Source organism: Pteropus vampyrus, unplaced genomic scaffold (genome assembly GCF_000151845.1).
Source record: "Pteropus vampyrus isolate Shadow unplaced genomic scaffold, Pvam_2.0 Scaffold24, whole genome shotgun sequence".
In the NCBI taxonomy this organism is placed as follows: Eukaryota; Metazoa; Chordata; class Mammalia; order Chiroptera; family Pteropodidae; genus Pteropus; species Pteropus vampyrus.
The window spans coordinates 8,937,471-8,948,679 of record NW_011888805.1 but is presented as its reverse complement, the minus strand read 5'-3'; the positions used below and the strand labels follow the sequence as shown (position 1 = coordinate 8,948,679).

The 11,209-nt window shown below is 40.6% G+C and overlaps 1 protein-coding gene across 1 annotated transcript in view; it reads left to right on the top strand.

Annotated features, from left to right (window-relative positions):
• ARFGEF3 (ARFGEF family member 3) overlaps positions 1-11,209 on the top strand; it is a 161,826-nt gene that overhangs the window by 102,540 nt on the left and 48,077 nt on the right. Inside the window, exons 13-14 of the mRNA XM_011356156.2 lie at positions 7,041-7,207; positions 8,271-8,436. Of these exons, the coding sequence (XP_011354458.1) occupies positions 7,041-7,207; positions 8,271-8,436 (333 nt within the window). The remainder of the gene's footprint in view (positions 1-7,040; positions 7,208-8,270; positions 8,437-11,209) is intronic.

The following is an 11,209-nucleotide window of genomic DNA, read 5'->3' as shown; positions in this document are numbered from 1 at the left end:
TGAGTTTAGACAAACACGGGTTTTATAGAGATGGTAGTGGATATGAGATATGACAGCTGCCGAAGCCACCCTGGTCCTGCAGAGACAAGTGACATCTGTGTAAGGTGGCTCCTCAAGGACTGAAAACAAGAGCCAGCCTCACACAGCAGTTGGTAGAGGGGCATAGGCTCTTGGCTTTGAGATCGCAGTTCCTTAAAATTAGTGGTGTTCACTTATGGTCTTGAGACTTACTCTGACCGAATGTAAAGCTTACTACAAGCAGTTTGATATTTATAAGGTACCAAATTTCATGAATGATAGTACAGCAAGTATGAATTTCAGCTGTGCAAGAAATATCTTTTTCTTTAAATTAGAACAAATCTGACTCCAGACCCCCTACCCTGCCTAGGTGGCTGGACATTTAAACTCTGCTAGTCCTCAGGTCCCCATCCTAGGCTGGAGCTCACGTAGGATCTGGGCAAGGAGGCCCCTCACCTCTCACGTTGCCAGCAAGCTCCCTTTGTCCCACTTTCCGGCCCTCCGGGGAGTCCCATGATTTTGCTACCTCCCCGCCAGGGTAGAGCCTGGAATGCTCTGGCAAGGCCAGGAGCCCCTGTGTGACATTGTACATTCTCCTCTGGGGTCCTGCCAACCCTCCAGGTACTGCCAGGCAGCAGAAGGCTGCATACCTCCAGCCTCTGCCCAGCCAAGGGTCTCCCTTCTCGGCCTCGATGCTTACTCCCACCTCTCATCACCTTCTGGGAGTGGACCTCAGTCCCTGGAGGGAGCTCTGGCTTTGTGAATATAAAACCAGAGAGGTGAGTATGCTCTTGCCAGCTTCCATTTTTGGCCTTGTGATTTAAACACCCCAAAGGGTGTTTAAATTTACCTCAGTATCTTTGAGGAAACAAAAAGGGTAAAATACAGGAAGAAACCCTCAGATAAACAAATATGTAATTCTGCCTCTATCAGTTAGGATTAGGTTTGTTTGCATGTAGTAGAAAACTCACATGATTACTTAAGAAAGGGATTCATTTTCTCTCCCCTAAGTTAAGTCTGAGGTAGGCTGTCCAGCACTCCATGACGATCAGGCATCCAGGCCCCTCCTGTCTTTCTGCTCTACCCCTTGTTAAAATGCAACTTTCATCCTCAGGTTTCCTAATTTACCCAGGTGGCTGCTGCTAGTGGAGCTGCAGCCTTCACACCCACGGCCCAAGTGAGAAGGAAGGGGGAAAAGAAAAGGTGGCAAAGGGTCCACCTTAGAGCTAAATAATACTACTTTAAAAAGCTCTCTAGAAGCTTTGCATAATCTTGACTTCATTGGACCCTCCTGGTCACAAGAAAGACAAGGTATATTGCAACCCCAAGTAAAATCAAGATTCTGTTTCTAAGAAAGAAGAGGTGGTTTTGATTAGTAACTGGCAGTTTCTAATACAGCACCATATTTTGTTTTAAAAACTGAGTGTGGATTCAGAGTTATCCTCATAATAATATCGTTAGTCACTTCCATTCTCAAATGTCTCAAAGATAGAATTAAAGCTATTTTGCCAGTAATTTTACATTTGTGTGTGTGTGTGTGTGAGAGAGAGAGAAACTAACAACGTATGTAACAACTCCCAGAGAAACAATTATACCAAAAAAAATTTAATAAAATAATGTTTCAAGAAAAAAAAACAAAACAAAACATGAGTTCATATAGTGTTGTCAGGAGCTCCAGCTCCAAATTTGTAATTATCTGACATCAGATTCCAGCTCTCCCGCTTAACAGCTCTGTGACCATGAGCAAGTCCTTATGCTGTCTATGCATCAGATTCCCTATCTGTAATGTCAGGATGGTGGGAATACTTACCTTATGTATTCTGAAGATTAAATGCTGTAGTACCTGTGGGAAGATCCAGTCAGAGAGTGGATTATCTTGTGTCTTTCTCCGAGTCATTTTCCAGCATTTATATGTGTCTGCAGTAACAATAGCTAACGCTAATATAGCACTTTCTGTATGCCCTGCACTGTTTAAGAGTGTTCATTCATTTAATGCTTGTAATAACTTCACAGGGTAGGTAGTATTATTATCTCCCTTTTACAGATGAGAAAAATGAGGCACAGGAGGCCAAGTAGTAAGTCACCCAAGGTGCACTGCACAGCTGCGAACTGGTGATGCCAGGATGGAACCTGAAGAGCCTGGCTCCATAAACCATGGTCTTAAATCATCACACTGCACCATATCAGGGTGGAGGGGTGGGTGAATGGATAGGTAAAGTAGAGATGTTCAAAAACTCAGAAAACCCTAGAGTTGACGTGCCTTGGTGAAAAACCAATCATGGACTAAAGAACTATATAGTCTAGCAAATGTGTGATACTTTTCCAAGTCCTGACAGATAGATGGATGGATACCCATGGAAATCTATACTTAGGGAACAGAAACTCAAGCAGAGATTTGCATGTCAAAATGTCTATGATAGCATTACTTCATAGTAAAATATTAGAAGTAACCTAAATGCCCAAAAGTAAATGAAAATTAAATGAGTTATAGTACATTGATTTATGACATTATGTAGTCATTTAAAATGATGTTTTCAAATAATATGTAATGGTATAGATAATGGTCATAATATAATTTTTTAAATTTAAAATTAACATCAAAATGTTAATACTTATCTCAGAATGGTATGATTATAGATTATTTTCATTTCATTGTACCTTTTTCCAAATTACTAAAAAAAAAAAATTCTTATCATTTCTATCATCAGACAATTAGAATCAGACTTAAAGAAATCTGTTATTAAGAGAATCGCATAATCTGATTACAAAGGTTTAGAAAGCTGATAATGCCCAGTATGCTGAGTGCAGAGAAGAGTATTCTCATGCACAGTTGGTAGGAGGAAAGATTGGTATAAAATTATTCGGAAGATATTTTGGCCATATCTATCAAACTTAATGCATTTCCTTTTTAAAAAATAATTAATTTTTACTATGATGACATTGGTGAATGAAATCCAGTAAGTTTCAAGTGGACAGCCCAACAGCAAGGCATGTATGTATTGCATTGTGTGTTCACCGCCCATAGTTAGATCTCTTTCTGTCACCACATATTTAACTCCTTTTCCCCTCTGGCTTAATATTTGTTTTTTATTCTGCTCTTCAGAAGTTATCCCACAGATACACTTGCAGAAGTGCTAGAAGTTATTTCATCCTTTCAGCTTTTTTCATAATTGAAAATACATTAAATAAATCACAATACAACTGTGTGGTGGTATATACACAGTTATTTAAAAATATCAATAGATGTCAAAAATATATTTAGAAAACACCAAGTCACAGAACCATGTATGTGGTATGATCTCATTTGAGACTATATTTCCACTCGATATGTACAAGGAAGTGATTTTGCTGAGGTATCATTGGGGCTTGGGAGAAGCAGGGACTATTGTTCCTATTTTTTATATTCCTGGTGTTGTTAAATGTTTTACATCAAGTATTTAATGCTTATTTAAAAAGAAACATCAAATTATCTTAGACATATAAGATACTTTCCGAGGCCATTTATGCTAATCTTGTCTCCAGTCTTTCACTGGTGACCAGTCAAGTAAGTGGCCCACCCTCCTGTTACTGACAGTGGAGAACATCTTAATTATAGATGAAAAGAATGAACTTTAGTTACAGAACACTGGAAAAAACAAATAGCCAGAATATGTTAAAGGCTGTAGTTCCTATCGTTCGTTACCCCATATTTGATAACACTTCAATGAGACCAGTCAGAGAATGAACGGAAAATACAGTATCTATTAGTGAGGGACTTGATAAAGTCCCTTTTTACGGCATTAAAAGCAAGTGCAATATGGCATTGTGCAAAAAGCTGGGACTTTGGGCCCAGAAGACTTTTGTCAATTTTTAGCTATGTAACTTTCAGCAAATTACTTACTATCTCCAAGGCACTTTCCTTACTGGTAAAATATAAAGGACATTTGATATATATATTTCATACATTAAATAAAATAATGTATGAAAAGAAATTGGTTCTAGAACACAGTGTATAAAAAGTTATGTTATTTCGATTATTATTAATATCACCAATGAACTATAATTGGTATAGCAATAAAATGTCTTAAGTTGATAGATTATATCTTCTTTTGTTTTATTCTTAAATTTGCCAGATTTTGATAATGTAAAAAATTAATCCACATAGACATAGAGGCTAGTACCAACAGATTGCTCCTGACAAGTCCAACTTATTATTTCAGAACTCAGCATATCCACTGGCAGTGCTTTCTGGGGCTTTGTCACCTCTCTGCTACCGATTTGGGTCTCCTGTATCAGCAGACACATTAGCTGCCGTTTTCACATTTAGTACCTGAGCATGTGTTCAGTTTTCCAAAACATATTTCATGGAAAACAGTAGTTGGTTTCAGAATTTTAAAAGAAATCATTACCGATGTCTAAGATCGAAGCCGCTTGTGATTCTTTTTTTTTTTTTTTCTTGGTTCATAGATGCAAATATTCCTTTCATCTGTGATCCAGGGTAGTTGCATACCCAACAATGTCAAATGCTGCTTTCTGTTTACTGTGGAAGGGGACCGACCATGTGCCCTTTATCTACTCCAAGGAACTAGAATCAGTCCCCCAGGGCCATGAGAGTGTGGAATGTTCCTATAAACCCTCAGGGACAAGACACGCTGCTCATGTCCTGACCAAAGATGTCATTTTTAAATCCTGTTCTCAGCCTGACCTTCCTTTTATAAATGCACCTTGGACCAGGATTACAAAGTGATCTCAGTAAAAAAATCCCTTAAGGCAGCTGCAGAGTTCTTAAGGAACTTTATAAGGCAAGGCAGAGGTAATGCCTATCTTTTGACTGCCTAAGGTGGTTTTATTAGAATAATATATATACTTACTTTCACCAAAACATGTGTATTCTGTTCTCAAATAGAGCAAAGGTCTTGAAGTTTTTTCAACTTCAAAAGCTTCTTCTGGCCCGTATTATCTCTTACTCGCATATTTATTAAGAAACTCACAGGGATGTAAGTGAATATTCAGGTTATAAATTTGGATTTACCACTTAGTTGACTGATAATTCTTGAAAATTTTTACGTTTCATGTAAGAGGCACATTTTTTATTAAAAGATACTTTTAGATGTCTGATGAGTATGTAGACATGTGTCATTTGCATGCATGTGTCTAGGTTGGGTTGTTTCACCCACATCCCTAAATCCAGCCCTAGAGTGTCTGCAGGAACAGATGTGGCACTGGGGCTGACAGTACCAGTTGAGGAGAAGCTGACTTGGGTAATTTTTGTCACTCTAAGCTCTGTGAAAGTTTGAGCAAGGCACCAACCGTCTCTGGTTGAATGAGTCCATATTTAGAGCATGAGATATAGTTGTTGTTGTTTTTTTTCTTTTAGTTAGTTTGTATAAAGCATGAAGAACCCATTAAAATGAAAACACTATTTAGTATAAAATGATGTTTAGAAAAAACGTCGGGGGAAAACCAATAGCTATATTTTTTGAAACTCTTGTTTCTCTATTTATTTTTTAACAGCTTTATTGAGATACAATTCACATACCATACAATGCAGTCATTTAAAGTACACAATTCAAAGGTTTTTGATAATTTTGGTAATTGTTTTTAATCGTGGTAAGATATATATAACTTAAAATTTGCCTTTTAACCTTTTTTAAGTGCACAGTTCGATGGCACTAATTATATGCACAGTGTTGCGCAACCACTCTCTACAGAATTTTTTCATCATCCCCAGATGAAACTTCTTTCTCCCAGTCCCTGGTAACCTCTAATCTACTTTCTGTCTCCATGAATTTGACTATTCTAGATACTTCATATAAATGGGTCATAAATATTTGTTATTTTGTTTCTGGTTTCTTTCACTTAGCATAATGTTTGCAAGGTTCATCCATGTTGTAGCGTGTGTTAGTCCTCCATTGTACGTATATACCACATTTTGTTTATCCATTCATCTGTCGATGGACACTGGTTCTCTCTACCTTTTGGCTGTCGTGAATAATGCCACAATAAACATACAAGTATCTGCTCAAATCCCTGCTTTCAGTTTCTTGAGATATATACCTAATTGCTAGATCATATGGTAATTCTATATTTAGCTTTTTGAGAATTATTATTACGCTTAATTTTGAGTAACGATACTAATCATCCTACATACATTATTGCATCTAGTTCTCATAGCGAACTTGTTCATTCATACTTAGTCATTTATTTAGCAAACATTTTTTAAGAGTCTGCTATATGCCAGGCACTGTTCTAGGCACTGAGGATTCCCTAGTGAACAAATCTAATAAAGTCTCACCTTCTCACATATCTTACATAATATTAGATAATAGTAGTGATAGAAGACTATAAACATATGTTACTATAATGCGGGGTAGAATAAATGCCTGTCATTGAGGCAATGAAAAAAAAAATTCTAAGTGAGGAAGAAGAAGAATGCAAGAATGGCAGTAGCTGGGAGATGCTGTTTGAGATGGACTTGAAAGGGAAGGTCTCTGAAAAGCTGCCATTTGAGCCGAGACCTGAAAGAATCAGAGAGAAAGTCCTCCAGAGGCCTGAGGAGTGGCAACAGTTAATGCTGTGGCCCCGAGGCAGGCCCAGGCTTGGTGAGATCAAGGAATACAGGGCAGTGTGGCTGCAGAGTGGAAGGAGAGAGGAGCGGGGAGTTGGGGTTTTATTTTATTGTGATGGGAAGTCATTGGAGAGTTTGAGCAGGAAATAGACACAGTTGATTATTCTGCCTATTTTTAGGTAAAGAAGCCGAGACTTAGAGGGTTTAAGTAATTTTACTAGAGTAGCTGGGGAGTAACATATCAAAGTTTGCCCAGGTAAGTAGCTTCACACTGGAATGCATGCTCTTCCCCACCAGGCTGGGGTGTGTATCTGACCCTAAAGGTATTCCTTGCTGGCTGTTGTTGCTTTACAGAAATATCCTAAATGATGCATGTTCCTTGGTTCTGTCGCCAGGACTGGTTTCTGGCTGTCCATAATCCGTCTTGCCAGTGCACTGTTTGCAGCCCCTGAGGGCCCTTGGTTCTCTCCCTTAGGCATGATGCACTCTCCCGGATTCGATGGGAACAGCAGCCTCAGCCTGCAGATGCTGATGAACGCAGACAGCCTGTACACAGCCGCCCACTGCGCTCTCCTCCTCAACCTGAAGCTCTCCCATGGCGACTACTACCGGAAGCGGCCCACCCTGGCACCCGGCATGATGGTGAGTGTGCACTCTCCGCTCGGACCCTCTGAGGACCAGCAGTGGCCTCTGGGCTGGAAAGCTGAGTATCAGTGCCCTGAGAGGGATGGCACAGGGCGTTCTGTTCCACACTGCTCTGGAATGGGCCGTGCCTGTGGGGCTGTGGAAGGAGAGGTGTGAGATTTGCACATCGCCGTGAGATGCTGTCACCCACCTTGCTCCGGAGAGTACAGGACCCTGAGTGCCTAGAAATGGCCTCCCGCCAATGGCCCAGTAACTTCACCCGGTGGCATTATTAAACACACACATGTGTGAGATACAATCAAAAACACATGATCAGCACGTTAAGTGACATCAGAAGATGTGCACCAAATGGTCCCCTTTGCTGGAAATGAAGGCATCTTTTATAAAAACGCTTTGTTGCTTTCCAAAATATACCCAGACCTATTCGTGGCCCAGAGCTATAAGCTTATTCATTGTCTAAAACAAAGCACCTCCCGTAAGGTGTGGGATGCAAATGGTGGTGCTTATCCTGTGGCCAGCTCCCCTGCCTGACCAAGCGGCCCCATGGGGTTCCATAATATCAGTTTGTGAACCTAATCTGTGGGGCAGCGTGAGGGGATTCAGCAGTCGCTTGTGTGCTTGATAAAATATAAATTCCTGAGGGTCAGCGGTGGCTTCATGATGATAAGTCATGGATCTCTGGAAACACACGTCCCTTCAGGGAGTGCATTCCAGCCCTGCTGCTGCCGGGCAGTGAGAAGAAAGTGTTCTGCTCAGTATTTCTGTGCAGTTTCTAATCCTCCCACACATCAGAGATTAAAAATGTAAAATGCGGTATTTCTTATCTTTCAATGGGGTCCTTAAAAAGATACCATCAGTGAAAGGAACCTCATGAATTTTGGGATTTCTCCATCTCAGTTTCCCCTTCCAGGCCACCCTCTGCCCCCAAGCAGCAAGGTTTTGTTTTTCCTGTAAGCATGGACTCAGTGGGGGTGTGAAGCGAAGAAGCAGCCCCCGAGGTGGAGCAGCCAGTTTGTCAGGGATCAGATCTGGTCACCTTGTCGTGTGATCCCCTCTGTAGAAGGAGTTCATGAAGCAGGTCCAGACCAGCGGGGTGCTGATGGTCTTCTCCCAGGCCTGGATTGAGGAACTCTACCATCAGGTGCTCGACAGAAACATGCTGGGAGAAGCTGGCTACTGGGGCAGCCCGGAGGACAACAGCCTCCCCCTCATCACCATGCTGACTGGTCAGTGGCTCCTTACCCGGCTCTGTGCCACTTGGTGGGGTAGGGGGATCTCACTTCAAATCCCTTTCAGAGAACCAATGGTGTTTGAAGCAGACCTTGAAATAGCACCCACAAAGCTTCGCTGGCAGCCGGTGACAGTTTCAGAAAAATGTCATGAATTCGCCTCACAAGAGATTTCCGTCCCTTTTCTATGTGGGACTCTGTGGAGCTCACAGGGCCCCATTCGATTAGGAATTACTTAGTACCTATGTCTGTTGGTCGAAAACTATAGGCCTCTTCTGGGATTCAAAGTACTTTCTGGGCACAAATCCCAGAATTATTCCTGGAAACTATCATGAACTAATAGATACTGTTATCTATATCATGCTATATTGTTCCGTGCTCCTGGGAATTTGCCAGTAATGTAAAATGAATTATTTTAAACTTGGCTCCATTCCTATTCTTGTCTATGTCAGAGGTCTTTCCTTCCCTTTCCAGCTATACCAGATTTAAAAATAATGCCAGATAGTTGCCCAGCATCTTTGTTTTCAGTATCTAGAGTTTTAAAAATCCTACTTAACTATTAGAAAATTCACACGAGAGCATAGAGAGCATTATGGGGTGTGGGCATGAAGCAATTTTTTTTGTCAAAAGCAACCTTTCATGGCTTTGCATGTCTTAATCATGATGTCAGGTAAAGATCAGGAAGTACACAAAAGTTTGGTCTGGACCTCAGTCGCCCTAATAAATTAGCTCTCCAGGCTCATCCTGTATTTGATCTGAGTTCTCAGACTGGTTCCTGATCTGGGTGATCCTCTCACGGCTCTAGCTGATAGGATATGTTAGAACATGGTCCTGCATCAGATCAGATGCCTTCCCTGCCCTCTCTGGAGTACCCTCACACAGCTCAGCATGGCTCTGCACCGGACAGGGCACACCAATAGGAGCAGGACTGGCCTGGGGCAGGATGGTCCAGCTAGGAGGCAGGATCTCTTGTCCAAAAGGTATGTTTGTTGCTGGTGGTTGATACTGGAGGCTCTTAGAAAGGTGGCAGAGTGGGCTGCTGGCAGGTGCAATGTAACAGTGAGGCATTTGGGGTAAGGCATGACTTAGGAGTCAGACATACAGTGAGATCTCTCTACTGTATGTCTTGATTCTGGAATTAGGATGGAATTTGAAGGAAGCAAGGCTGGGTCCTAAGCCGTGGGGATCAAGATCACTGGACAAGTGATCAGTATGTATTTTATTAATCATGATAACACATCCATTCAAAAAATAAGAATTCATCATTGTGTGAGATATTTATTCAGTCTGTTTATAAGCAATGCTTGGTTCTCATCTGTCTTCATACACTCCCTTTGATAGGGACTGAAACTGCTGCCCAGCTTAGAAGGGCCTTGGAATTTGGGTGAGGATCCTAAGCATGCCAGGTTTAATTTTCAAATATCATAGTTTCTGCCAAAATTAATCTCTTAGCCAAACCTTAATAAAAGGAGTCATTCAGCAGATGTTGAAATGAACAAATAAGCTATTCATAGTAGCCATATTCATCAGTCACCACTATTAATCAGCCATCTCTTTTATAGGAGAACAGTACATTCAGTTGCTAAGTCCCTAGGAAAGTTATATAACTTCAGATTAACAATAGGAAAACAGGCTTTTCATAGGAATTTGATAGAATTAGGCTCTATGATTCTTTGTAATGAATTCCAGGTATGAAGTGACAAGAAGTGAATTTGAGCAATAATTAACCTAGAGTTTAGGAACTTTCATCTGATCTTCTCTTTATGTGCAAGGAAAATCTATAGCAGCAGTCTGATCAACACTGTATGAATTGTGGCCATCCCTGATTTCGTGTCGAAGTGTTCTATAGAATGGTGGTATCTTAGTGCCTGCATAAACTACATTACTTAAATTCACCAACCCTTTATCTAGCACCTTGGCAACCTTATAACTTTGATAAACGGCAACTTCTGGTGAATACCATTAGACCATTTGACCATAAGTCAAATTAATGTCAGTGAAACTGGTCCATTCCTACTTTAATAGCCATATAGATTTCTCCCTGCTCTCCCCCACCCCAATTTTATTGAAATATAATTGATGAATGACATTGTATTAGTCCAAGGGGTACAACATAATAATTTGACATATGTATATATTGAAAAATGATTACCACAATAAATTTAGTTAATATCAATTGCCTCACATAGTTACAAATTAATTTTCTTGTGATGAGAACTTTTAAGATCAACCCTGTTAGCAACTCTCCGGACTTCTTGGAGTTACTGTAAGAATCAAAAATATAATGAAATAACTTTCAAAAACCATGCCAAGTAATCTCATCCTATCAGGGTGAAATTCTAAAGTCTAAAATCAAGGAATAAACATATGCCACCCTCCTTTCTCATTCTCTCTCAGTGTTGCATTCAGCTATGTTAGTTGCATTCAGGTACATATGCTTCAACTCTATGGTCACTTCTCCAGTGGTTACTTCTTTTATACCGAGGATTTGGGGGCCCAGAAAATGGAGTATATGACTCAAGGCCACAAGGCTACTTAGTTCAGAGCCAAGGCTAAAGCCTAGTATTCTACACCCCAAGCTAGTCTCTTCTTGCCTGCATGTTAGGAATGGTTCATTGAGCTAATTTTGTAGATGAGAGTTTAACAAAAATTTAAACAAAGTGAATTAGGATCCTGTCTTGATCTGGTGTCCTGGAAAGAGGCCTGGATGAGAGTCAAAAGACATGACTACTGAGTCTGATTTCTCCCTTTAGCAGCCTCACGGCCTTGG